At 43.7% G+C, this 23312-nt stretch overlaps 1 protein-coding gene across 3 annotated transcripts in view; it reads left to right on the forward strand.

The window, feature by feature from the left end:
• Positions 1-23312, forward strand: part of ATP2C2 (ATPase secretory pathway Ca2+ transporting 2) — a 49754-nt gene that overhangs the window by 16051 nt on the left and 10391 nt on the right. For 2 of the 3 annotated variants that reach the window (XM_084644597.1, XM_084644598.1), the window contains 14 exons: positions 28-117; positions 466-501; positions 611-672; positions 3714-3822; positions 3910-4059; positions 4168-4236; positions 4710-4785; positions 4986-5052; positions 7493-7617; positions 10627-10724; positions 12947-13048; positions 14678-14767; positions 16399-16503; positions 21915-22071. In XM_084644597.1, coding sequence (XP_084500723.1) covers positions 28-117; positions 466-501; positions 611-672; positions 3714-3822; positions 3910-4059; positions 4168-4236; positions 4710-4785; positions 4986-5052; positions 7493-7617; positions 10627-10724; positions 12947-13048; positions 14678-14767; positions 16399-16503; positions 21915-22071 — 1336 coding nt within the window. The remainder of the gene's footprint in view (positions 1-27; positions 118-465; positions 502-610; positions 673-3713; positions 3823-3909; positions 4060-4167; positions 4237-4709; positions 4786-4985; positions 5053-7492; positions 7618-10626; positions 10725-12946; positions 13049-14677; positions 14768-16398; positions 16504-21914; positions 22072-23312) is intronic. The other variant, XM_084644599.1, reaches the window with a different exon arrangement.

A 23312-nucleotide genomic window follows, 5' to 3' on the forward strand; every position in this document is an offset into this window, starting at 1 on the left:
AAAATCTCTTATTTTATTTTATTTTAGTTTAAGAATCCGCTCATTCTATTGCTGCTGGCTTCTGCTTTAGTAAGTGTAATTACTAAAGAATACGAGGATGCTGTGAGTATTGCAATGGTAAGTTATTCACCTGGAAGTGGAATCCCCTGGCAATTGAAGCTAGACAAATTCAGACAGGAAATAAGGCATACAGTTTTAACAGTGGCGGTAATTAATCAGTGGATCAGGTTTATGGAGGATTCTCCAGCACTGGCCATTTTAAAATCACGATTGGATGTTTTCTTTCTAAAAGAGCTGGTCTATGAATTATTTTGGGGGAGTTCTATGGTGTGTGTGAGACCCAGGGTCAGACTTATATGATCACAGTAGTCCTTCTGGCCTTAGAATCTCAGAATCACCTGTAAGGCAAGCTCTGCATTAGCTGCAGTTAACATGCCCATGAATTTAATACCTCTTTCTCTTTAGGCAGTAATAATTGTGGTTACAGTGGCCTTCATTCAGGTACGTCCTAAGAATCCTTAACTTTGCAGCATAGCTCTGCATCTCAGTTTATGGCCCATTTGAAGTAATCCTGCTTTTGTAACTTAGTTTTATGCTGCTCTCTCATAAGGAGTATCGCTCTGAAAAATCTTTGGAAGAGCTCAACAAACTAGTCCCCCCAGAATGTAACTGGTAAGTCATGCAGAGCTATTCATTTTCTTTTAGTTCTGGTTGTGGGGAAGAAGCCAGATAATGAAGGCAACAATTCTGATGCTTGTGCATGTAATGAATTGCAGATAACTGTCTTTGGATGGGTGTCCAGTTGGTAATAAGAACAGGAGTACTTGTGGCACCTTAGAGACTAACAAATTTATTTGAGTATAAGCTTTCGTGGGCTACAGCCCACTTCATATATCTCCCTCTTATGACTTGCCCTGGTGTTCGCAGTTGCAGGAATTCTCCTTTAGCAGAGATGGCTGAAGTTCGTGTGTCGCTGCTTACATTCCTGGGGTTCGAGCCCCGGTGGTTAGCATGGGGTTTATATGTGTGTAGCCAAAGGTGCCTTATACATGATCCAAGGGATGAGCTAGCTTCAGTCAATAAGATTGAGAGTCTAGCTACACCTGCAAGTCAAATATTGGTTTCTGAGCTGTGCAATAAAATTTTTTTTGCCAGTGAGCATATGGAAATAACCATCAATCCCAGGTTGGAATTTGTGCTTGATAGACTGAGAAATGATCCTACCATATTTATTAGGCTTCCCAGCCCCCACTAACATGCCCCGGGGGGGAAGAGGGGAGAGTAGGATTTCTCATTCTATTTTATACAGATCTATCTTATTTCCATTTCCTTTTGGTTTTTTGGCCTTGTGACTGAATCCTTGAACTAATCCCCCCTGTATCATCTTTGCACCACTGCTGTCTGTAATTCATATGTACTGAAGGCTGCTCTGAGTAGTACCAGCTGCCAGCGACCCCCCGCCAAAGGATAAATCCATCATCTGGAAATTCCTGAAGTGTAAGGATGGCCCAGACATGTCCCCTTTTCCTTGGATACAGCCCCCCTAAACTGGAAGCTGGAGAGACTGGCAAAGGAGTCACTACAGCAAGTTTACACTATCTGATGATTCCCCAGTACAGGGGGAATCCCCCACTGGCCATATTCTCTGGCATTAGGGTACCTTTACCCTGGGAGATCCACAAAAAGCAACTCTAATGGACTGAAGGTCCTGGCCCATTGGTGTGCATATTAGGGATTTGCATACAACCAAGTTGACACCTGTCTACTGATGTGCATGTGCAAATACCCAATTTACATGCAGGATGTTTGGGCATAAATTAACCATATGTCAATACATGCATTCATTGCACATGCTGAATTTAAAAATGTTTCTCTGCATATGATACAGTTTGACTGTATTTGTGTCCGTTATGTTGTATAGTGTATCAAATCTTATTGGTCTGACTGCTTTAGTGTTAAGGATCAACTTTCTAGATTACAAAAAGCCTTTTACTACTTGTTGTGATGGGTTCGGTCACAGAGACCCCCTTGGGACTGTCGCCTGATGTGCTGAGATTTCCTCTGAGCCCATTTTCCCTGCCAGCTTGTTGAGCCAGACACTGTGTTGTTAGGCTGCTGCAACACAGACCCAGTCTGGGCCATGCCCCCGAAAGCTGCAGACTTTAACCAAAAACTGCTCAGCAAGTCACCTATCTCCAGCACCCAGACACCCAGTTCTCAATGGGATCCAAATCCCAGATAAATCCGTTTTACTCTGTATAAAGCTTTATACAGGGTAAACTCATAAATTGTCTGCCCTCTATAGCACTGGTAGAGAGATATGCACAGCTGTTTGCTCCCCCAGGTATTAATCACTGACTCTGGGTTTATCAATAAACAAAAGTGATTTTATTAATTATAAAAAGTAGGATTTAAGTGGTTCCAAGTAATAACAGACAGAACAAAGTAACTTACCAAGCAAAATAAAACAAAACACGCAAGCCTAAGCCTAATACATTAAGAAACTGATTACAGGTAAATCTCACCCTTGGAGGTGTTCCAATATGCTTCTTTCACAGACTAGACGCCTTCCTAGTCTGGGCCCAATCCTGGTACAATCCTTGTTAGTTCCAGCTCAGGTGGTAACTAGGGGATTTCTCATGACTGGCAGCCACCTTTGTTCTGTTCCACCCCCTTTTATAGCTTTGGCACAAGGCAGGAATCTTTTGTCTCTCTGGGTCCCCACCCCTCCTTCTAAATGGAAAAGCACCAGGTTTAAAATGGATTCCAGCATCATGTGACATGTTCACATGTCCTATGATACCCTTAGTCTCCATTTCTCCAGGGCTGGCCCGCACGTACCCTAGGAGGTTTGCAAGTAAACAAAGCTTTTACAACCAATTGTCCTAGTCAATGGGAGCCATCAAGATTTTAAACCACCATTAATGGTCAACTCTTTGCATAATTACAATAGGAGCTCAGAGTTATACTTCATATTACTAGCTTCAGATACAAGAATGATACATTCATACAAATAGGATGAATATATTCAGTAGGTTATAACCTTTGTAATGACACCTTACAAGAGACCTTTTGCATAAAGCATATTCCAGTTACATCATTTTCACATTCATAAAGCATATGGAGTGTAACGTCACACTTGTATCCTTGAAAATCAGCTCTATCATGACGAATACAAATAAATGGTTCATGTTGAGGTAATAATTATTGTGTCAAAAACGAGGCCTGGCCTTTTCTACTTCAAAGGTCTTAGAACTTTGTACCTTACAAATACTCCGGTTACCTTTGCCTGTTTCCTCCAATGAATTTCACAGAGTAGGCACCTAATCTTTTCAAAGGTGAACATTTAGCACAGCAACATGGAAAAACACCAACGGTAATTCTACCTTTAAACAGCTTGCCAAGTATGATGGTCTTTTTCATCGGCCTGTAAGCAGTCTTTAAAGTTCAAACTGCGGGGAAAGCACTCCAATTCAGGATATTCAGGTTAAATGTACATTATTACTGAAATCTAAAGCTTCCATAATCCACCCATCTGTTTGTGCATTAAAACTAAATTCAGGGTAGGAATATAATCTCCTTTCCTCATTCTTAGTTAGATGATAAACTCTTATTTAGATTGGATCATCTCTGGGGCAAGGACCTGGTCCTTATATTTGCCTAGCATGCTGTTTGGCCTATTTAAATAGTATCATTTTCTCAATGTAATGCAGCATAAGGAAAGGAAAACTGCAGCATCTTCTCGCCCGAGACTTGGTCCCAGGAGACATTGTGTGTCTTTCTATTGGAGACAGGGTTCCTGCAGATATCAGACTGATAGAGGTAAACACCAGCTCACACATAAATGATAACATCGGTTTGCTAGTCTATGTTGTGATAAAGACTCCACATAGTTACATTTTTAATTAGGTTACAGACCTGTTGGTGGATGAATCCAGTTTTACTGGAGAAGCTGAGCCTTGCAGTAAGACTGATGATCCCTTACTGGAAGCTGGAGACCTAACAACGCTGAGTAATGTTGTTTTCATGGGAACACTGGTGCGATATGGGAAGGGAAAAGTGAGTCCTATATACTCTCCATATCATCCACCTCTAGATAATAGCTAGAGAATCTTTTAAGTAAGGTCAGTATTTTGCATGATGCTCATTGCTATTTTCCTAATCCAGGGGATAGTTATCGGAACTGGTGAAAACTCACAGTTTGGAGAGGTGTTTAAATTGATGCAAGCGGAAGAGGTAAGGGACAAGAATTCTGTTTGTTTTGTGGGTACAGTGCTGTGTGGTACCGCCACGGGACCCGAGTCTCCGCATTGTTACACAAATACTGGAGGTCAAATGGCTGTTTGTAGGTAGGGTGGTCATGAGCTTCAGGCATTGCAGTAGGATTTAAGAGAGCTGGGTTCAAGTCCCAGCTCTGCCACAAACTTTGAAGACTTTGAGCATGTTACTTATTCTCTCTATGCCTCAGGTCCCCATCTGTGAACTGACTAATGCTTCTGTCTTGTCTTTTGAGATTATAAACTCTTTAATGGACGTTTTTCTCTCACTGTGTATATGGTGTACAATGCCTGCACAATAAGCCCCCAATCTCAGTTTAGGGTTGCTTCAGTGGTAATAATTATGGCTGTATTTATTGTTACTGATTCTACTCACACACCCCATTTTACATAACAGAAACCAATTTTGTTTTTTTCTCTTCACATTTCCAGACCCCTAAAACACCTCTCCAGAAAAGCATGGATAAACTGGGGAAACAACTTACCCTTTTCTCCTTTTGCATAATTGGTGAGTTGGCCCGAATGCTCTGCATAAACTATGATCCATTCCGGTGTCCCTGGAGCAACTTTTTCAAAAGGGCCCTTTCACGTGGAGTGCCTCAGTTTTTGAGTGTCCAGCCTGCGATGACTTGAGATGAAAGATATCTTGAAATCCCTCACAGATCCTTAACTTCCATTTTTTAACTGGCTTTTTCCCCCTTCTCCTAGGTTTAATAATGCTGATTGGCTGGTTGCAAGGAAAGCATCTTCTCGGTATGTTCACTATTGGAGTGAGGTGAGGATTGGAAAGAACTCTTTTATTATTACAGTGAAACACGTTCCGCTAAGAGGTTGCTTGAGACAATGGAGGGGACTTTTTTCTGTGGGGGAAAAAAAAAACTCAGTACTTGTGTTAGTCTCTTAATATGGGGCTTGGTTCTGCACAACAGAAGCCAATGGGAGTTCTACTGTTGATTACAGTGAATATGGAATCTGACCTTACTATTCATTTAATGGGAAATGAAGGAACAAAAGAAGGCTGGAGATTTTATTTTATTTTATTTTTGGGGGGGAAACAGACTGGTGCATTTAGGTACATTATTTCACTAATGTCTGAATTCTGCCATGAACATATTTCCACTGAGCAGTGCCTTGGAAGACATCCACATAAGCATAGCCTTCCTTGATCCCTGCCATAAAAGTACTGCAAAGTCTTAGTAGGCAGCAATTTTAAAACAAACACAAGAAAGCACTTCTTCACACAATGTACAGTCAACCTGTGGAACTCATTGCCAGGGATGTTGTGAAGGCCAAAAGTATAACTGGGTTCAACAAAGAATTAGATAAGTTCATGGAGGATATGTCCATAAATGGCTATTTAGCCAAGATGGTCAGGGATACAACCCTGTGTTCTGGTTGTCCCTAAACCTCCAACTGCCAGAAGATGGGACTGGATGACAGGGGATGAACCACTCAAAATTGCCCTCTTCTGTTCATTCCCTCTGAAGCATCTGACACTAGCCACTGTCAGAGACAGGATACTGGCCTAGATAGATGATAGGTCTGACTCAGTATGGCCATTTTTCTATTCTTATCTCTATGCTTTAAATTAAGAGGAATATTATATCTGCAAATTATTAGCCCTTCTCTAACTTGTTTATAAAGCCAGGAATGTTACATCTGTGCCTGACATATAGAAATACATGCACAACCCCTTAGTCAAATACTATAAACCAACTGTTTGAGTAATATTTGGAAAATGGATCCTTAAGTGTTGCCATAGCTCTAAGATTACTCATTATCTAGCACTGTGTGGAAATAAAAATATGGATGAAGGTCAACATGGAAGGAACTAAAGTAGTTTGGTTTCATACTCACAATGGCTAGGGGGACACTGATGACAAAGGAGAAAAAAGTTTGTCAGCAATTCTTGACTCAGAATTTCAAAGGTGCTGAGAAACAAAGCTCCAACTGGCTCCAGTTTGGGCTGAATCTGGGTCTACTACATCCCAAGCCAGTGTTCTGACCACCAGTTTATTGGCTATCCTGGGGTCTCTTGCTCGCATTTTTTTGTGATTTTTTTTCCCAAAGGTCTCAGTTTCACTCTTTATCAGAATGAAAACAAATTTCAAAGTTTCAACATTTTCTGGAAAATGGAATTGTTGTTTTCTGGCCAGCTTTAGTACTAATCACCCCAGGAAACTGAGCCCGCCCAAGTTGTCTGAAATTTGACACCCGGAAATTCAGGCAATTGAAATCGGTAGTCACTTTTGAAAATGTTTGCCTTAACTGATGTTTTAATCCTGAGTTAATTTTTATGCTTAATATAAACATTTATTGCCTTGTAACAGCAGATATCCTTTATGACCCATTCATACCTGGCTACAGAACAACAGAGGGTTATAAAATGATTGTCAGTATTTTCTCTGGAATAACTATGCATAGTGCCAGATGCCAGTCTGGTTTACTAGGGCTATGTCTACATTACCGCGGTAAGTTGACCTATGCTACACAACTCCAGCTACGTGAATGATGTAGCTGGAGTCAACATATCTTAGGTCGAGTTACCGCAGGGTCTACACCGCAAGGGGTTGATGGGAGAAACTCTCCTGTTGATTTACCTTACTCTTCTCGTCGGGGGTAGAGCACAGGGGTCGACTGGAGAGTGATCTGCTATCCATTTGGCGGGTCTTCACTAGACCCACTAAATCCATCGCTGGTGGATCGATCTCAGAGCATCGATCCTGGCTGTAGTGTAGACGTAGCCTATGGCACCAAGAGATCCTTTGGGAGTCCAGGCTACTCAGAATAGAATTAACTCTCTGAGAATAGCTTTGAATCATCTAGGAGAGGAGGTCAGTGGGTATGATTGAACCATGCTGCCAAGCAAGGTTGAACCTTCATCTTCAGAGATTAAAAATCTCAAATTCCCAGATGTAAGGAAATGAACTATCCCTGGCAATGTTCAAAATTGTGCTCACTCTCCAGACTCTTTTAAATGGAGAAGGACATGCAGAGGATTATTGTACATATTTATATTGCATTATGTATTGGGAATTTGAGCTGTTAATATTCAACAGTCACGAGATTTCCATTCCAGACCATCACATTCAAGAGGACATTCATGCCTTCTGGAAATGCTTATTTGCAATGTTCGAGTGTATGCGTGGGTGCAGCGCCTTGTGGTGTGACCCATTGTAACTAGAAACCTGTTCTTTTGCTATACTGCAACCCAGCCTGGCCGTGGCTGCCATCCCAGAGGGGCTACCTATTGTTGTCACGGTGACGCTGGTGCTGGGCGTTCTAAGGATGGCCAAGAAAAGAGTGATTGTGAAGAAGCTACCCATAGTAGAAACTCTAGGTAAGGCTGATGGTGGTCACATCCAAAAACAAAGCCATGTATTCATCTGTCCAATCTATACAAATCTGCAACCAAATTGGCTACTAGCTTGCTTAGATAACCCAGGGTTATCTGGTGTTATGACTTGAACCAAGGGCTGGAGCAACCCAATAACCCAAATTCTTAAAAATTATCTCTCTTCACCCCTCACCATGTTATTCATCCTCTTCCTTTAGTCCCAATGGCCACTAAAGTGGCATACCAGGAACACAGCCGAGATCAAATGGCTAATGCGCTGTTGTCACCCTTTCTTTCCTTGGAATTGGCTGTCCTTGACCAGCCCTTCTCTCCTACTAAGACCTGCCTATCTTGCCCCTGCACCCAGGCCTTGCCTCTTCACTTACTTCCCACTTTGTTGGTCCATATGCTTCTCCTGTTCTGTACCTGGCTGGAAAGCAGCTGCTGCCCCTGCAATAGAGCAACTGGCACAATGGTATAGGCCAACTCAACTGCTGTTCTTCCCTGTCTACCTGCCCACCTCACTGATATTCCTCTGCCGCCTCTTCACAATGGCACACCCAAAATCACTGTCTCCTAGTAGGCTCCCTGGCCCTATGGGTTAGTATGGAGCATTGCATGAAGGGAAATGGAGATGTCCGATATTGAGCACCACTCTCCATTCTGATGATGGAGTGCATTTAACTACATCTAGGACCACAAGGCAGCATCATGCAGCTTCACATGGCTACTGTGGAGCCTTACCCTGCATTTATGACACAGATATAACTCCCATTGACTGAGGAACATGGAACATGGGACTGGAAGGGATCTCCTGGCTCTCTGAGTCCAGTCCCCGACTATCACAGGCAACCCTGTCTCATAATCCCATTTTAAAATGAGTTAGGTGGTTTGCCCCCTCTACTTGCATTTAAAGGCTGTTCCAGTACCTCACTCCTCTGATGGTAAGAAACCTTCTAATTTCCAGCCTAAATTTTTATTCATGGCCAGTTTAGCCCCATTTGTTCTTCCACCAACATTGTCCTTAGCTTAAATAGCTCTTCTCTCTCCCTGGTGTTTATCTCCCTGATATTGAAAGCAGTCGTGTTCCTTTGTGCCCTTGTTAGGACTCCAGGATCAGGGTCCCTGTTTGCTAAGCAGCAACAGAGTCCTCTCACCCTTATCTCCATTTTATCTGCACTGACTCTAACGCCAGGACATGTGGAGCTGCCTGCCCCAACCCCATAAAGAATTGATTGGATTCTAAAAGTGCCAGCCCTGAATGGGCCTTTTCATCCAATAACTAGGAACTTTGGAAGAATGTCCAAGCATTACAAGGAGCAACATTCTCCTACTTGTTAACAACACAAGTCCACAAAACTTTTGTAAAGAGCATATTTGTCCTTCATTCAACTTTTTATTTAATTCTGCGAATAATTAAATTCAGACTAATGAAAGATAATGATTTGCTCTGCACTAATCCTTCAAAATTGCAATTAACTTAATCACAGGCCAATCTCCTTTCTTCTGTCTGGGTTCTTGTATGGCCCTCATCATCATCACCATATCTGAGCTAAACCCATTTTGCCACCTTCTGGGGAAATGATTCCGTCCATTTAAGTGACTAAAATTAGAGGACCTGATTTTCCTTTACATGAAAGCCTCTTTGTACTGCTGTAGCAGTGTAAACTGGCCTTAAAATGGGCATCAGGCTAATTCACTCCCACTCTAAATCTGCTTTACGTTGTCAGTGCAGTGCAAAGAGGCATTAGTGTAAATGAGAATCAGGTCCAGAATTTGTGTTGTGTTGAATTGTATTGCATTTGTATTGAAATGTTTTATTATTTCCAAGCAGAGTTTGAATGTGGAATTGCCTCTCTATCTGCCCTAGGGACTCTTATGGCCCCCATTATTGTCATAACTAAGCACCTCAGCATCTTCAATGTAGTTATCTTCACAGCACCCCTGTGAGGTAGGGAACAGCTTTTATCCCATTGTACAAATAGGGAATGGAGACACAGAGGGTGTGTCTATACTGCACCAAAACGCCCGCAGCTGGGCCGAGTCACCTGACACGGACTCGAGGGGCTTGGGCGGTGGGGCTACAAAATTGTTAAGTAGCTGTCTGAGCTCAGACGTCTACCTTGCAATTTTATAGCCCAGGTTCTGCAAGCCTGAGTTAGCGGATTCGGGCCAGCTGTGGGTGTTTTATTGCAGTGTAGACAAATCCTGTGAGGCTAAATGACTGGCCCAAGGTCCCATAAAAGGTTTGTGGTGGAGCAGGGACTTAGAATAGAATAGAATAGAATAGAATATCAGGGTTGGAAGGGACCTCAGGAGGTCATCTAGTCCAACCCCCTGCTCAAAGCAGAAACAATCCCCAATTTTTGCCCCAGATCCCTAAATGGCCCCCTCAAGGATTGAACTCACAACCCTGGGTTTAGCAGGCCACCGAACCCATCTTGACCCAAAACAAAAATAGGTGCCATTGGGATCCCCCTTGCACCATCGTCCAAGAGAATGAAGAACTGCTGAGTGAGTCTTTGGGTGCCTGGGCACCCATTGTCTCACCATCTGTTGGGGTTTTTGTCTTTTATTCCCATATTTCCTCCCAGCTGGTCGGTAACTGCTGCATTAGCACATGATCTTGCTGCTTCTGATCGCTTCCTCAGAAATTAATGCCTTCTCTGAACCATGCAACATGTGATGTTCAAGAGTGATGGAACCTTCCTTCCAATAGCTATCTCCTCCCAGCTCCCAAACCCAAATCATATACATGGTAGTACAGTGCCTTATCAAGACACTGGAGAGGCACAAACATGTTTGCACTGGTTTTCTCTGTAGCCCTTAATGAGGGGTTAGAAAATTCACCCAGCTTTTTGTATTTTGTTCTTTCTCTCACATAGGTCTTTGCCCAGTAATGGCTCATGTTTGTAACATACAAGTAACATGTTATAACATTTCTATGGCATCTAATCTAGTTGTTCATTTACACGTTGCATTAGTTCTGATAAAATTTTTTCCTCCCATCAGGTTGCTGTAATGTCATCTGTTCAGATAAGACAGGGACTTTGACAGCCAATGAGATGACAGTAACTCAGCTAGTAACCTCCGATGGATTCCAGGCAGAGGTATGGTCCATGAAATTATACTGACTTCATCATTCAAGCCCACAAGAAGGTCATGCCTGACTAATCTAATCGCCTTTTATGATGAGATTACTGGTTCTGTGGATGAAGGGAAAGCAGTGGATGTATTGTTTCTTGAATTTAGCAAAGCTTTTGACACGGTCTCCCACAGTATTCTTGTCAGCAAGTTAAGGAAGTATGGGCTGGATGAATGCACTATAAGGTGGGTAGAAAGCTGGCTAGATTGTCGGGCTCAACGGGTAATGATCAATGGCTCCATGTCTAGTTGGCAGCCGGTATCAAGTGGAGTGCCCCAAGGGTCGGTCCTGGGGCCGGTTTTGTTCAATATCTTCATAAATGATCTGGAGGATGGTGTGGATTGCACTCTCAGCAAATTTGCGGATGATACTAAACTGGGAGGAGTGGTAGATACGCTGGAGGGGAGGGATAGGATACAGAAGGACCTAGACAAATTGGAGGATTGGGCCAAAAGAAATCTGATGAGGTTCAATAAGGATAAGTGCAGGGTCCTGCACTTAGGATGGAAGAATCCAATGCACCGCTACAGACTAGGGACCGAATGGCTAGGCAGCAGTTCTGCGGAAAAGGACCTAGGAGTTACAGTGGACGAGAAGCTGGATATGAGTCAGCAGTGTGCCCTTGTTGCCAAGAAGGCCAATGGCATTTTGGGATGTATAAGTAGGAGCATAGCGAGCAGATCGAGGGACGTGATCGTTCCCCTCTATTCGACATTGGTGAGGCCTCATCTGGAGTACTGTGTCCAGTTTTGGGCCCCACACTACAGGAGGGATGTGGATAAATTGGAGAGAGTCCAGCGAAGGGCAACAAAAATGATTAGGGGTCTAGAACACATGACTTATGAGGAGAGGCTGAGGGAGCTGGCATTGTTTAGTCTGCAGAAGAGAAGAATGAGGGGGGATTTGATAGCTGCTTTCAACTATCTGAAAGGGGGTTCCAAAGAGGATGGCTCTAGACTGTTCTCAATGGTAGCAGATGACAGAACGAGGAGTAATGGTCTCAAGTTGCAGTGGGGGAGGTTTAGATTGGATATTAGGAAAAACTTTTTCACTAAGAGGGTGGTGAAACACTGGAATGCGTTACCTAGGGAGGTGGTAGAATCTCCGTCCTTAGAGGTTTTTAAGGTCAGGCTTGACAAAGCCCTGGCTGGGATGATTTAACTGGGAATTGGTCCTGCTTCGAGCAGGGGGTTGGACTAGATGACCTTCAGGGGTCCCTTCCAACCCTGATATTCTATGATTCTATGATTCTAAGAGATTGCTCACATTTAATTTAGCATAGGTCCAGTCCTGGACGTCCATCAGTCTCAGTTCTTTGCATGGTCAATTCCTATATAAGATGTTCTAAATGTATGTGTATTTATATTAGACTACGGGCTTATTCCTTGTGCATCTGAAATTCCCGCTGACATGAATGGGAGTGTGGGGTATTGAAGGAATGCCGAATGAGGCCCCAAAGTCACAGAAGCTGCTCATGCCAAGTGAGCGTGCTGTACTTGAAAGAGCGTGGTTGATGAAATCACATATGCTTTGCACACAAAGCTCCCAGCAATATCATGAGCATAAACATAGCATAGAATATTTAGATGGTCCTGCCAGCAGTGCTAATGCTGCTGTTGGCATTTCTAGCAGAAACATTTTCAAACATTTACTAGCAGGTTGACTTGATGCTTTTTTTTTTTTTTTTTTAAATAGCCATGGGGCCTGATTAGCTATGGCCTTGCATGTTGTTGTCATCACACCAGTGCATAGTGGGTGTAAACTTCTACCATAAAAGACAGTGGAGAATCACACCTTCAGCAATCAATAATCATAAAACAGGAGCATAGGTTAGTATATTGTATTCCAGCTGGCAAATCTAATGTAGCTGCACCTAACTAAGAATTTGGCCCGTTGATTGAACTGTACCCAAACTTTAAAGCCCATGATGATCAATAGGATTGAAAGATGGCAAAGTGAGTTTTCTCATCCCTAGATAGTACTGCACTTTGATTATTACAGTATTTGCCACCTTAGCTATAAATATTGCTCCCAGCAAAACACATTAATCCCAGCATGCCTTGAAAATAGATCATAAATGTCCCCAGAGATGTTGTGCTGTATAAGGAGAAAATATTGATTGTCATATATTTCAGCTAGACACTGAGAAATTTTATGTATGCACCTTCCAAATATATTTTCCCCCAGGTGAGCGGGGTTGGATACAGTGGGAAAGGAAGTGTGTGTCTGTTACCATCAAAGGAAGTTATTAAGGAATTTTCCAATGTCTCAGTAGGAAAGCTAGTGGAGGTAAGTAGAAAATATTAATCAAACTACTCCATTTTCACTCAATTATAATTTATGATGCTCTCCTTGTATGATGAATGTTACTGAAACTGCACTTTTATTGGCTCTAATTGAACATGTCCTTGCTATAGCAAGAGGACCTAGAGAAGGGTTTTGTGCAGTTACTATATCAGACATGACAGTGGTTTATAGCAGGTGACAATCATCAAAATATCTAGGGAGAAGCCAGAAACATTGGCTTGCAGAAATGCTTTGCAATTTTGGATAAGAGTTTATGCAGTGGTGATGCATAGAACAAGGAGCAACTGACTTTATTAGTTTTTGTTGTGTAGAGTAGCTGCAATTCCAAAATACAGCCCGCTGGTTAGGCAGAATCTTCACTGATTTCAGAAGGTACTGGGGATCTGATTTTCATAGACACTCATGTGCAATTTTTACCACTAATTTTGCACATGCAATTGTATGTGGAAATCAGATACTTGCATATGCAAATAGCCTGAACTGGAACCTCAGATTTAATCGCCTTTCAGTTTTGGGAACGGGTTGATCCAAACCCACCCCTCAGATTTATATTGCATGTTAGAGCCACAATTAGAAGGGACTAGTCTTTCCAGGTCGGATTTGTAGAGCTGATTCAAAGAGAGGGAAATCATGAAAATATAGTTCAACATTTGCATGTTCATTTTTCAGAATTTGAAAGATTAAATGTTAGAAGAGGGACAGGCGGACCCGGGGCAGATTGAGTAGATGGGCTTCTTTATTGCGATACTTGTTCCCCTCGACCCAATTGTCAAGTAACCACTGAATTAATTACAGCACACTCCTTTTATCTAAGTTAGTATATAAATACCTACATTTACTACAATGCCTCCAAAACCCTTATTGAGTAATATGAACACCCATATCAGGAATATAATTATTCCTGCCCCTATTTACTGTTTACAACACTAAACATATCCTACAGACATTTTTACTTTGAAGATGCATTTCTCTGCAGTAATTGTAGCCACAAGTTTCCCCTAATCAGCAGTTTGCAGGGAAGGGAGCCTGAGCTCATTTATGTAGCTGGGACAGGACGGGAGAGGGAGATAACCCTGCTTTACCCAAAAGGTATCCTTTAGATCCCCACATTCCTTATGCAGCTACATCACTTATCAATCCTTAACATGGAGAAGGGAAGGGAGAATCAAGCAAAGAGACGGTGCCTGCCTGTGCCTTCCTCCCTAATACCCTGCTAGCGGTTACCCAGGTCTTCACTTAACCCTTACATACCCCAACATTCAATATTTTTACCAGTTCTACTGATTTGGAAGCTCCTCAAACTGGTGGAAAAGTACAAGAGCCATCTTTTGAAATTGCTGGTATTTTGATCCAAAATATTACGCGATGGCTGTGCCACTGAACTTGACCCTTAGCCCTCAGATTCAACCTTGATGCCAAATTCTGACCTTGGGTTTTAACCTATCCTGGATCTGGATCCCACCTCCTTAGTTTAGCTCACCTTGACATGAACAGGAAGCTGTCACAAAGCAGCCATTCTAGCTCTGCAATATCTTACCAGTTAATTAGAGGGAGATATGTAACGTATAATATTTCATATAAAAATAATGTATGCAAATATATCACTTTTAGGCTGGCTGTGTAGCTAATAATGCTATTATCAGAAAAAATACTGTGATGGGCCAGCCAACGGAGGGAGCCCTTATTGCTCTTGCGATGAAGGTAGGGTTTCTTATATTTGTTTGTCTTTTGCAGATTTCTTCAAGCTAGGGTCAGGTTCTGTGTAGGTAGTTAATAGCTCCTTATATGAGCTGGGGAGAAAGAGAATATGGTCCTTTAGTAACGCAGAAACTTGCAAAATAAGCTGAATTCACTGGACATTATCTATTGCAGTCAGTAATTGAACAGACTGACTTCAGATTCTTCTTGCTTCTTTTTGGTCCTTCTTGCAAGAATCTTTGTCCCCTCTACCCCAGCTCACACGTGTGCGCGCGGCCACACACATCTATGCCTGCTGCCACAGGCAAACACCTTCACAGAGCATTTCCATGCTATAGCAATAATGGTTTTACTTGGCTGGTTTGTGTAGTTACACTGCACAATGGATTTCTTTTGGGTTGAAATCAGACTCCTTTCCATTGTTCTGCAGACACCAGTAAGGAAACAGCAGACAAATGAACATACACAAGCCAAATTAGAAGTCATGGCAGAGAGTTTTCTTGTAGTTTTGTCATCTGTTACTTCCTTACCTTTTTTTCCTACAGTTGTGAAAAACAAAGAACTCTTTGATTGTTCTTTTGACCTTCCTGTGTAGAGTGCAAAATACTGTCCACCACAAACAATGGGCCTGATTTAGCACTGCATTGCACCTCATGTAGTCACTTTCACCTGTGTGAATGCTACCATTGCGATTTGGAAAAGTACCAGAGCCGAGTGATTTTTTTTTTTTTTTTTACAAAGCGGTCGAAACCCCCAGAGTGACAGGAAACACCCCCCAAAATGGAACCTTTGGAATATAGCAACATCAGTGCAGGGCATGGCTTATTTGACTACATGATATTCAGCATGTTAAATATGAATCAATATGAATCAATGTGTCACAATTTGGACAGAATGTATTTTTCAACTGAATTAGTTTTCAAGTTGTCAGCTCCCTAGAGGAACACTCTGAGGGGGCTTTTTGGAGTTTAGTTCCTTTCTGAGCTGAGGCTATAGGAAATAAATGAAACCACTGCCCATTCTTTGCAATCTTCCTCTTTTTCGAAGGGTGGAATGTGTATGAATCAACAGAATGATGGTCCTGTAATTAAAGAACAAGACCGGGAGTCAGGAATTTTGGGTTCTATTCTGAGCTTTGACACAGACTTGGGAAAGTTACATAGGCCTAAATGTTCATAAATGTCCATTAATTTCTGAGTGCCCAGATTAAGACATGAAGGCCCTGAATTTCAGAGTTGAACACCCACAACTGCAGATGAAGTCAATGAGCATCATGGCTACTCATCACTTCTGAAAACTGGGCTTTTCATAAATTCCAAGGCCAGAAGGGACCATTGGGATCTTCTGGTCTGACCTTCTGCGTAGCCATAGAACTTCCCCAAAATAATTCTTAGCACAGAGCTTTTAGACAAACCTCCACACAGGCTTAAGGTATATCAAATTAGGCAGCTCAGATAAGCAAAAGCTTCTGAAACTGTGGGCCTTAATCTCTCTCTTTGCTTCTCTGTCCTGCATAAAGACGTGATCATTGTTTAATGTTGGTAACTCACTGTACGTAAAAGTGCTATACAGAGCATGTGCAAAAACTGGCATTGTTTCGTATTTCAGTAATAGTTTTAATTTCCTTATTTTAGATGGAATTAAGTGATGATATAAAAGATATTTATATAAGAAAGAAGGAAATTCCATTTAGCTCGGAGCAAAAGTGGATGGCAGTAAAATGCATGCTGAAAAATCAGGTACAACAATAATTATATAGACTGGTTTCATGTTTCCTATCTTGTATGTGAATATCCATGGAAATGAAATGAAGTTTCTTAGGGTATGTCTACACTACGAAATTAGGTCGAATTTATAGAAGTCGGTTTTTTAGAAATCGGTTTTATATATTCGAGTGTGTGTGTCCCCACAGAAAATGCTCTAAGTGCATTAAGTGCATTAACTCGGCGGAGCACTTCCACAGTACCGAGGCAAGCGTCGACTTCCGGAGCGTTGCACTGTGGGTAGCTATCCCACAGTTCCCGCAGTCTCCGCTGCCCATTGGAATTCTGGGTTGAGATCCCAATGCCTGATGGGGCTAAAACATTGTCGCGGGTGGTTCTGGGTACATATCGTCAGGCCCCCGTTCCCTCCCTCCCCCCGTGAAAGCAAGGGCAGACAATCATTTCGCGCCTTTTTTCCTGAGTTACCTGTGCAGACGCCATACCACGGCAAGCATGGAGCCCGCTCAGGTAACCGTCACCCTATGTCTCCTGGGTGCTGGCAGACGCAGTACGGCATTGCTACACAATAGCAGCAACCCCTTGCCTTGTGGCAGCAGACGGTACAGTACGACTGGTAGCCGTCATCGTCATGTCTGAGGTGCTCCTGGTCGCCTCTGTGAGGTCGATCAGGAGCGCCTGGGCAGACATGGGCGCAGGGACTAAATTTGGAGTGACTTGAGCAGGTCATTCTCTTTAGTCCTGCAGTCAGTCCTATTGAACCGTCTTATGGTGAGCAGGCAGGCGATACGGACTGCTAGCAGTCGTACTGTACCATCTTCTGCCAAGCAGCCATGAGATGTGGATGGCATGCAGTCCTTCTGCACCGTCTGCTGCCAGCCAAAGATGTAAAAGATAGATGGAGTTGATCAAAACAAGAAATAGACCAGATTTGTTTTGTACTCATTTGCTTCCCCCCCTCCCCTGTCTAGGGAACTCATTCTTCTAGATCACACTTCAGTCACTTACAGAGAAGGTGCAGCGAGGTAAATCTAGCCATGTATCAATCAGAGGCCAGGCTAACCTCCTTGTTCCAATAACAACAATAACTTAGGTGCACCATTTCTTATTGGAACCCTCCGTGCAGTCCTGCCTGAAATACTCCTTGATGTACAGGCACACCCTTTGTTGATTTTAGCTCCCTGAAGCCAACCCTGTAAGCCGTGTCATCAGTCGCCCCTCCCTCCGTCAGAGCAACGGCAGACAATCGTTCCGCGCCTTTTTTCTGTGCAGACGCCATACCAAGGCAAGCATGGAGGCCGCTCAGCTCACTTTGGCAATTAGGAGCACATTAACCACCACACGCATTATCCAGCAGTATATGCAGCACCAGAACATGGCAACGCGATACCGGGCGAGGAAGCGACATCAGCGCGGTCCCATGAGTGATCAGGACATGGACACAGATTTCTCTGAAAGCATGGGCCCTGCCAATGCATGCATCATGGTGCTAATGGGGCAGGTTCATGCTGTGGAACGCCGATTCTGGGCTCGGGAAACAAGCACAGACTGGTGGGACCGCATAGTGTTGCAGGTCTGGGACGATTCCCAGTGGCTGCGAAACTTTTGCATGCGTAAGGGCACTTTCATGGAACTTTGTGACTTGCTTTCCCCTGCCCTGAGGCGCATGAATACCAAGATGAGAGCAGCCCTCACAGTTGAGAAGCGAGTGGCGATAGCCCTGTGGAAGCTTGCAACGCCAGACAGCTACCGGTCAGTTGGGAATCAATTTGGAGTGGGCAAATCTACTGTGGGGGCTGCTGTGATGCAAGTAGCTCACGCAATCGAAGATCTGCTGATATCAAGGGTAGTGACCCTGGGAAATGTGCAGGTCATAGTGGATGGCTTTGCTGCAATGGGATTCCCTAACTGTGGTGGGGCTATAGACGGAACCCATATCCCTATCTTGGCACCGGAGCACCAAGCCGCCGAGTACATAAACCGCAAGGGGTACTTTTCGATAGTGCTGCAAGCTCTGGTGGATCGCAAGGGACGTTTCACCAACATCAATGTGGGATGGCCGGGAAAGGTGCATGATGCTCGCATCTTCAGGAACTCTGGTCTGTTTCAAAAGCAGCAGGAAGGGACTTTATTCCCAGACCAGAAAATAACTGTTAGGGATGTTGAAATGCCTATATGTATCCTTGGGGACCCAGCCTACCCCTTAATGCCATGGCTCATGAAGCCGTACACAGGCAGCCTGGACAGTAGTCAGGAGCTGTTCAACTACAGGCTGAGCAAGTGCAGAATGGTGGTAGAATGTGCATTTGGACGTTTAAAGGCGCGCTGGCGCAGTTTACTGACTCGCTTAGACCTCAGCGAAACCAATATTCCCACTGTTATTACTGCTTGCTGTGTGCTCCACAATATCTGTGAGAGTAAGGGGGAGACGTTTATGGCGGGGTGGGAGGTTGAGGCAAATCGCCTAGCTGCTGGTTACGCGCAGCCAGACACCAGGGCGGTTAGAAGAGCACAGGAGGGCGCGGTATGCATCAGAGAAGCTTTGAAAACCAGTTTCATGACTGGCCAGGCTACGGTGTGAAAGTTCTGTTTGTTTCTCCTTGATGAAACCCCCCGCCCCTTGGTTCACTCTACTTCCCTGTAAGCTAACCACCCTCCCCTCCTCCCTTTAATCATTGCTTGCAGAGGCAATAAAGTCATTGCTGCTTCACAGTCATGCATTCGTTATTCATTCATCACACAAATAGGGAGATGACTACCAAGGTAGCCCAGGAGGGGTGGTGGAGGAGGGAAGGAAAATGCCACACAGCACTTTAAGCACAGCACTTTAAAAGTTTACAACTTTAAAATTTATTGAATGACAGCCTTCTTTTTTTGGGGCAATCCTCTGTGGTGGAGTGGCTGGTTGGCCGGAGGCCCCCACACCGCGCTCTTGGGCGTCTGGGTGTGTAGGCTATGGAACTTGGGGAGGAGGGTGGTTGGTTACAGAGGGGCAGCAGTGGCAATCTGTGCTCCAGCTGCCTTTGCTGCAGCTCAAGCATACACTGGAGCATACTGGTTTGGTCCTACAGCAGCCTCAGCATTGAATCCTGCCTCCTCTCATCACGCTGCCGCCACATTTGAGCTTCAGCCCTGTCTTCAGCCCGCCACTTACTCTCTTCAGCCCTCCACCTCTCCTCCCGGTCATTTTGTGCTTTCCTGCACTCTGACATTATTTGCCTCCACGCATTCGTCTGTGCTCTGTCAGTGTGGGAGGACAGCATGAGCTCGGAGAACATTTCATCGCGAGTGCGTTTTTTTTTTTCTTTCTAAGCTTCACTCGCCTCTGCGAAGGAGAAGATCCTGTGATCATTGAAACACATGCAGCTGGTGGAGAAAAAAAAAGGGACAGCGGTATTTAAAAAGACACATTTTATAAAACAGTCGCTACACTCTTTCAGGGTAAACCTTGCTGTTAACATTACATACATAGCACATGTGCTTTCGTTACAAGGTCGCATTTTGCCTCCTCCCACCGCGTGACTACCCCCTCAACTTTCCCCCCTCCCTGTGGCTAACAGCGGGGAACATTTCTGTTTAGCCACAGGCAAACAGCCCAGCAGGAATGGGCTCCTCTGAGTGTCCCCTGAAGAAAAGCACTCTATTTCAACCAGGTGACCATGAATTATATCTCACTCTCCTGAGGATAACACAGAGAGATAAAGAACGGATTTTGGTTGAATGCCAGCAAACATACACTGCAATGCTTTGTTCTACAGTGATTCCCGAGTACGTGTTACTGGCCTGGAGTGGTAAAGTGTCCTACCATGAAGGACGAAATAAGGCTGCCCTCCCCAGAAACCTTTTGCAAAGGCTTTAGGACTACATCTAGGAGAACCGCAAATGCCAGGGCAAAGTAATCCTTTCACATGCTTGCTTTTAAACCATGTATAGCATTTTAAAAGGTACACTCACCAGAGGTCCCTTCTCCGCCTGCTGGGTCCAGGAGGCAGCGTTGGGTGGGTTCGGGGGGTACTGGCTCCAGGTCTAGGGTGAGAAACAGTTTCTGGCTGTCGGGAAAACCGGTTTCTCCGCTTGCTTGCTGTGAGCTATCTACAACCTCCTCCTCATCATCATCTTCTTCGTCCCCAAAACCTACTTCCGTATTGCCTCCATCTCCATTGAAAGAGTCAAACAACACGGCTGGGGTAGTGGTGGCTGAACCCCCTAAAATGGCATGCAGCTCATCATAGAAGCGGCATGTTTGGGGCTCTGACCCAGAGCGGCTGTTCGCCTCTCTGGTTTTCTGGTAGGCTTGCCTCAGCTCCTTCAGTTTCACGCGGCACTGCTTTGGGTCCCTGTTATGGCCTCTGTCCTTCATGCCCTGGGAGATTTTCACAAAGGTTTTGGCATTTCGAAAACTGGAACGGAGTTCTGATAGCACGGATTCCTCTCCCCATACAGCGATCAGATCCCATACCTCCCGTTTGGTCCATGCTGGAGCTCTTTTGCGATTCTGGGACTCCATCATGGTCACCTGCGCTGATGAGCTCTGCATGGTCACCTGCAGCTTGCCACGCTGGCCAAACAGGAAATAAGATTCAAAAGTTTGCGGTTCTTTTCCTGTCTGCCTGGCCAGTGCATCTGAGTTGAGAGTGCTGTCCAGAGCGGTCAGAATGGAGCACTCTGGGATAGCTCCCGGAGGCCAATACCATCGAATTGTGTCCACAGTACCCCAAATTCGAGCCAGCAACGTCGATTTAAGTGCTAATCCACTTGTCAGGAGTGGAGTAAGGAAATCGATTTTAAGAGCCCTTTAAGTCGAAATAAAGGGCTTCATTGTGTGGACGGGTGCAGGTTTAAATCGATTTAACGCTGCTAAATTCGACCTAAAGTCCTAGTGTAGACCAGGGCTTAGGCAACAGCCATACAAAGGGTTTCAGACACAGGTAGATGGTGCTTTCATAAATTACATCATAATTTTCAAAAGCCACCATTTCAAAGACATTTTGCTTTGACATTGTGGATAGCACTGAAAAAACCAGGACGAGATTTCAGCGTAAATGTTTGAGAAAAATTCATCCTGTTTTGCAAACAGCTGTAAAACTAGTAAAAAAATAAATAAAATAAAAGTGTTAATGATTTTTTGCACCAAAATTTCAATGGGAAAAAATGGACAACATTTCCGAGAAACTGCCTCCTTTGTTTCCCTGCCTGCTTTAATTGTCTGAGTTAATTTTATTCTCTATTTAAAAAAAACAAATAAACACTTTTTCACTACCAGGGTCACTCAGATTCATTCCACATAAATGCTGCATTCTATAAGAGGCATGTGTCCATGTGTTTTATGGGATAGATAATGGCATACACAAGGGAACCTGCACATCTCGGATGCAAAGCGTTTAACTGTCAATATTTTTAATGACGTAGCTTGTCTCCTTATTTTAAAGGGGCAGGAAGATGTTTATTTTATGAAGGGAGCCTTTGAAGAAGTTATTCAGTATTGTACCATGTACAACAATGGTGGCATCCCACTGTCTCTCACACCACAGCAGAAAGCCTCCTACATCCAGGAAGAGAGAAGAATGGGATCTCTAGGCCTGCGGGGTCAGTTAGTATTGCATCCTTTAAGCTTACAGGTTATCCTAACTGTATGTTTTCGAATAATAGTAATAATAATAATTAATAACAACTCTTTGCTTCTCTAGTGCCTCATGCACAAGTTGCAGGAGTGGGATGAGTCTTTATATAGCAGCAGCAAAGTACTTTTCAGTGAGAACAACCCCCCATTTTCACCCCATGGAATTCTTCTCCATCTAGCAATAACCAGGCATCTGCCAGTGTCCTTGCTGTCTCTAAAAGTACTGGCCAGGAGAGGATCTGGGCCACTGTAAAAAGCATCAGGTGAAAATTGTTCTTGCATAATGGAACATAAAAGGATTGGTCACTTGGCCCTTACTCGTGTTAGTCGTCCCAAGGAAGAGCCGGGTGTTTTAGGGAAATCAGCACAGATTGGGAGCCAGGAATTCCTGATTTCCAGGCCCAACTCTGGTAGTGACTCTCTGTGTCTTGAGTCAAGTCACAGCACCTACCTGCTTCAGATCTCCCATGTAAAATAAGCTCAAGAATACTTGTTCTATTTAACACTAAGGAGTGTTTGGGGGGATTGTTAGAAAATATAGTGTCAGTTATTGTCATTACTTATATGAGTAACAGCAGCAGGATCAGGCCTGGTTTTTTATATTTTTTTTTATATTTTTATATTTCCCCTCTGTTTCCAAAAGCCTTGTGTGTTGACTGCTCATTTTCTCATAAAAATCTTTCTTTATTGGTGTTTTATATCTGTGAAATGCAAAGGAACTGTATGCAACCACTGGAGAGTGTGAACAGTTTTCCTCCACGAACAATTCCAATTGTCTGAGACATAGGTTAATGCTGTCACTAACAAACTGAACACTGTATCTTGCATAGTCTGTTCTGGAGCCGGGTTTTGGTCAGAGAAGCTATTTCAACAGCAACAAAAAGCACATTTGGAAGTGATACATGGAAGCCAATGGGAATCTTGCCTTTGCAAAGACTCAGCATAGTCAGTGTGAGGATTTCAGGATTTAGTCCTGTGGGCCTGCTGCTGCCCCATTTGAAATCCCTCCCATCGATTTCACTGGGAATAGGATCCAACCCTATATTTCAGCATCGAGTTTTTACAAGTGAAGTTGGTTGATTTTTTTAATATTAGGGAAATATCTAGCCCTCAGTTTGACTCTTACTTCATGTCAACGTATGTCCCACAGACAGACTATACAGAATCAGAGAAATGTGGAAGGAGCCTCAAGAGGTCATCTAGTCTA

The sequence above is a fragment of the Lepidochelys olivacea genome (genome assembly GCF_965140295.1).
Source record: "Lepidochelys olivacea isolate rLepOli2 genome assembly, chromosome: 12".
Taxonomy (NCBI): domain Eukaryota; kingdom Metazoa; phylum Chordata; order Testudines; family Cheloniidae; genus Lepidochelys; species Lepidochelys olivacea.